Here is a 5,229-nt window from a genome sequence, read left to right on the forward strand (position 1 = left end):
TGTGTCGTAGGCTGCCATGTGGCACAAAAAAAGTGTCATTGGCTTCACTCTAAAAACACTACAAAAAAGTGATGTCCATTGGGATAAACCCAGGGTCTGAATAGGACAATATGAGACGGAAAGGCTTCAAAAATTCACCATAGAGGCACATCCAGCTCAAGGCGTGCATGGGCGTCTTGTGATTTTTCCAGAGCGATCAAGGTTTGACATTTTTGACCACTGGATCAAATCCCATTGATTAGAGCATCCTCTCTAGCTCTGACACAGAATGGTCTCCCTGGAGACATCCAGGCTGATCGCTCTCTCTCTCTCTACCGCCCCCCACCCCCTCCCACATGGACCACACGCACGCACGCGCGCACACACACACGCACGAAATCTGCGCGCAGATCTCAGCTGAGTTGCATTGGCTTTGCAAGTGCCTTGGGCGTTGATCGTGCTTGTAAAGACTACTTATTGACAGCCAAGTGTGAGAGAACGCAACAGAAACGGGGCACTTTTTTTTATCCAATTTGCGTGTAAACTGAAGGCATAACCATCCCAAATGATTTTAGGAGATACTTTTATTACTTTTTCTCCTCGTAAAACTTGCCCGACTCAACAGGCAGTTGCAGAAAGTGAGTTGATGCCATAAGAGGCTCGATTGTCTTCAGCGTCAGTCTTCTGCGTCTCCGCTCAGGATGAACGGAACGTTTTTCAACCACACGGTGTTTACGCACGGCGTTCTGCTCAATCGCAGTCAAGAGCTCGCGGGGACTCTCGTTGACTGCTGCACGGGTAACGGGAGCGAGGTGACCGCAAACGACGGCGGCGGCTCTTTAGTTCTCGCTCACGACGAGCGCAAGCTGTTCGTTACGCGCGTGGTGCAGATCGCGGTGTTGTGCGTTCTTTCACTCACGGTGATGTTCGGGATCTTCTTTCTCGGGTGCAACCTCATGATCAAGTCCGAAAGTATGATTAACTTCCTTGTCAATGACCGGAGACCATCCAAAGACGTCGAGGCGGTGATGATCGGACTGAGTTAGCCACGGGTGTCACCTGTAACCGGTCTGCAATTAGCCTATCCTCAGATTGGGAGGCAGGAAGATATGCAACTTTTATGTTCACTCCCTTTGTACTCTGGGAAGAAAAGGCCATGTGGATGAACTGTTCCTGAAACAAAGATGACAGAGATGCAGCTGCACGTTTACAAAATAAGAATGTATTTATTCATGTTTCGTATCTTTTTGTATTTGAGGTAATTTTGCTTGTGATTTTTTACAGTGAAGTGTTTACACGTTTTACCTCATAAAAAACAGAGTAGCTATACTGCATTATTTGTAAAAGAACAATGACTGAGGGCGCTCGACGGCTCGTCTTGCAAATTGTAGCTTCTTTGGGCGCAAGAAAGTCCCTTATTTATAATATAGAACACACATTTTTGTCATAACAAAGTGACACACGATAACTTATGATTTATTGACGCACCCGCACAAACTTCGTCATAATGGAAAGCGCATGAGCTACGTGTTGCCATGGTTACTTCCTTGCCAGCGCAATTTAGCGACATGTTAAAATAATCGGTCTAACTTTTATTATTACTAAAAACCATATGTGAAACCTATATTTACTTATATGAAAAAAGTACATTTACCAAGACCCTCTAAATTGACTCCCTTTTTGGGGGTGGGGGGTTCAAGCCTTATAATTGGAGAAATTCTGACTTCCCCAAACCCACCACCCCCTGGTTTGTATTAGACAATCACTTTCAAAAGCATGTTGTTTTGTGAATGCTGACTTTTGTACCTTGAATCGCAGGTGTTTTGATTTCGAAGATGTCAAAATGTATTTTCCTCGGAGTTTAACTTGTGGCCGAGAGCACGTGAGGGGGGATGCTCGTCTGGTGTGACACTTGCACGTTTTCAAAAGACTTCTTCCCTGATCGCAGCGGCTGACGTCTCTCCCTCTGCATGCGCGGTGCTCGCTGTGTGTCGGACACTTTCTAAGTAACACCTCAATGAAGCATGGAGTATTTTGTAATATTGACTTGCAAACATGAAATTGTGCAGCATGCTTTGAATAAAGTTGTTTAAAACATTGCACTGCATTTTTTTTATTTATCTCCAATGGTCAGCCATGCAGAACAGTGTAAGTGAAATAACTGGCCAATTTTGCTCCATTAAAAAAAATCTATAAAAAAGGTATTCATGCATCATCTTTGTTAGGTTATTGGCATAGATAATCCAGTGATGCACCTTATCTCTGGGAATCCATTTTTAATTTTTAATTGAACAAATGTGGATTAATAAAGCTGACTTTGGAAAGGAATAGCCTTCAAAATGAGTAGTATAAAAATCACTTTAAGTTTCACGGGTCAGAGAAAATAAAATAATGTAGATGTTTTACTGTATGCTATATTTGGTGATAGAAGCACAGTGCAAACCCAAATAAGTTGGCAAAGCTCAGTTACAAAAAATCAGTTACGTCAACATTTTTAAGTTAAGAAATTCAAATTTGAATCAAGCAGAACTGGCAGATTTTGTACTCATACATTTTAATTTCTCAACTTAAAATAAGCCAACTAATACATTTCACTTAAAATGATCAAGTAATCTCAACTTATCATGTAAGTGGTGTGGAAAAACTCCATCTCACATAATTTCAATGCCCAACGAGACAAGCAAGCATACTGCAACCTTTGCAAGAAAAAGGGTCATTATGTGAAAGTTTGCAGGTCCAGAGGAATAAGTGAAGTAAACATGACGAACAAGAGAGTGACATAGCATTCTTATAGGTACTGTTAGTACAGAGCAGAATGATGCCCCCTGGCTGATAAAACTAAAAGTAAATAATTCTGAGTTGTTGTTCAAAGTGGACACTTGAGCAGATGTCACGGTGGTTATAAAGAACTGTTTAAGGAGGAAAACTTTGGTAAACTGCAGAAAATCTCAAAGATACTGCTCAAGATTCACTGCAGGTCAATGGTAGGTGCACAGCTAAACTCAGCACGAAAAATAAAACCACAACTCAAGACATAAATTTGATCTCAGGATTGAAAATGGCGCTACATGAGTGGCCGGCAATCCATGCTCTAGACATCATAGCAAGAATCGACACAGTAAACCTTGATAGTCTGGAGTCAGTGAAAAAACAGTTTCCAGAATTATTCCAGGGTTTGGGAAAACTGCAGGGAGAGTATGAGATATCGCTAAAGCCTGATGCCAAGCTCTTTTCACTATCAACACCCCGTCGTATTCCATTACCCCTCATGTCAAAAGTGAAACAGGAATTGGAACGCATGGAGAATCAAGGAGTGATTACCAGAGTAGAACAACCGACTGACTGGTGCGCAGGCATGGTTGTTGTTATGAAACCAAGTGGTGCAGTGCGCATATGTGTAGATCTAACAAAGCTCTACTGCGCAGTAAACAGAGAAAGATACATTCTTCCTCCTGTGGAACATTCTCTTGGTCAACTTGAAGTAGCCACGGTCTTCTCAAAACTCGACGCCAACTCAGGATTTTGGCAGATTCCTTTATCACAGAATTCAGCCCTCCTCACCACCTTTATTACTCCTTTTGGAAGGTTCTGCTTCAACCGACTTTGTTTTGGAATATCGTCCGCTCCAGAACATTTCCAGAAAAGGATGTCGCAAATGCTGGAGAGTCTAGAAGGAGTCTTGTGCCACATGGACGATATATTAATGTTCGGAGTGTCCCAGACAGAACATGATCAATGTCTCTTTGCTGTGCTGCAAAAACCGCAAAAGGAAGGAGTGACTCTCAGTGATAAATGTGAATTATCTAAGAAGAGTGTGAAGTTCCTTGGGCAGATACTGGATAGGTCAGGGGTTCATGCAGATCCTGAAAAGGTGCGTGCAGTCACACAAATGAGCGAGCCAACAAATGTAAGTGAAGTGCGGAGATTCAAAATCACCTAGGGAAGTTTTTACCAAACCTAGCTGAGAAAACGCAGCTTTTGAGAGATCTACTGCAGAAAAAGAATATGTGGGCATGGGGAGAGCAACAACAGAGAGCTTTTGAGAACATTAAAAGAGATCTAAGCACCACCACAGTTGTTTCAACTGATGCATCATCATATGGGCTAGGAGCTGTATTGCTACAGATGCAAGGTGACAAGCAGCTTAAACCTGTAGCTAGACGCATCAAGAGCACTCACGAACACGGAAAGGAGATATGAGCAAATTGAAAAGGAGGCCTTAGCTGTCACCTAGGCTTGTGAGCGCTTCTCAGACTTTCTCATAGGTCTTTCCTTTCATGTAGAAACAGACCACAAACCATTGATACCCCTCTTGAGTTCAAAGAACCTAGACGAACTACCACCACATATCCAAAGATTGCGGATGAGACTCATGACATTCACTTACACTATTTCGCATGTTCCAGGGAAAAATATTGCGACTGCCGATGTCCTCTCCAGAGCACCTGGATAAGAAGGAGAACATGACGGACATCAAAATGAAGAAAAGATGAACCTGTACGTGAACTTTATTGTCACAGGCTTACCTGCAACTGAAAAGAGACTTCGCAAAATTCAGCAACATCAGGAAGCTGATCCAGTTTTACAGCTGGTGAAAAAGTACCCTCCAGAGGGCTGGCCGGCTAAAAACAGAGTGGAAACCATGGTGCAGCAGTAGCCTACTTCCAATTTGCTGGGGAGTTAACCATAGAAAATGGACTGTTGTTAAAAGGCTGTCGACTGGTAATTCCAAAATCACTACAGAGTGCATATCCTGGAGAAATTGCACATTGCACACCAAGGCATAGCAAAGTGTAGAGAGCGTGCTAAGTAATCAGTTTGGTGGCTGGGTCTCAGCGCACAGCTTCAGTCAAAGGTGGAGAAATGTGATATTTGTGCAAGCCAAAGGAAGAACTTTAAAGAGACATTGATTCCCACAGAATTCCCTGAGAGGCCATGGACAAAAAGTTGGAGCAGATCTGTTTCAGTGGAAAGAGGATCAATACTTGCTGGTGATTGATTGACTATTTTTCCCGTTTGTGGAAATAGTAAAACTGTCATCAACAACTGCTGCAGGTAACCCATCTCAAAAGTATGTTTGCCTGACACGGAATTGAGGTGATATCAGACAATGGGCCACAATTGAAGTGCAGAATTTTTTAAGAAATTTGCTAAAGAGTGGGGTTTCTCTCATACAACGTCCGGTCCCAGATATCCTCAAGCCAAGGGGGAAGCTGAAAGGGCAGTGAGCACTGTGAAGGATTTTCTTAC

At 42.8% G+C, this 5,229-nt stretch overlaps 1 protein-coding gene across 1 annotated transcript; it reads left to right on the top strand.

Annotated features, from left to right (window-relative positions):
• Positions 1–680: 680 nt before the first annotated feature.
• rprml (reprimo-like) lies at positions 681–1,025 on the top strand (the record flags this gene model as incomplete). Its single annotated transcript, XM_079893334.1, has 1 exon — positions 681–1,025. The coding sequence occupies one exon, from the start codon at positions 681–683 to the stop codon at positions 1,023–1,025; it is 345 nt and encodes a 114-aa protein (XP_079749460.1).
• Positions 1,026–5,229: the final 4,204 nt, after the last annotated feature.

Source organism: Squalius cephalus (assembly GCF_949319135.1).
Source record: "Squalius cephalus genome assembly, chromosome: 1".
Taxonomy (NCBI): Eukaryota; Metazoa; Chordata; class Actinopteri; order Cypriniformes; family Leuciscidae; genus Squalius; species Squalius cephalus.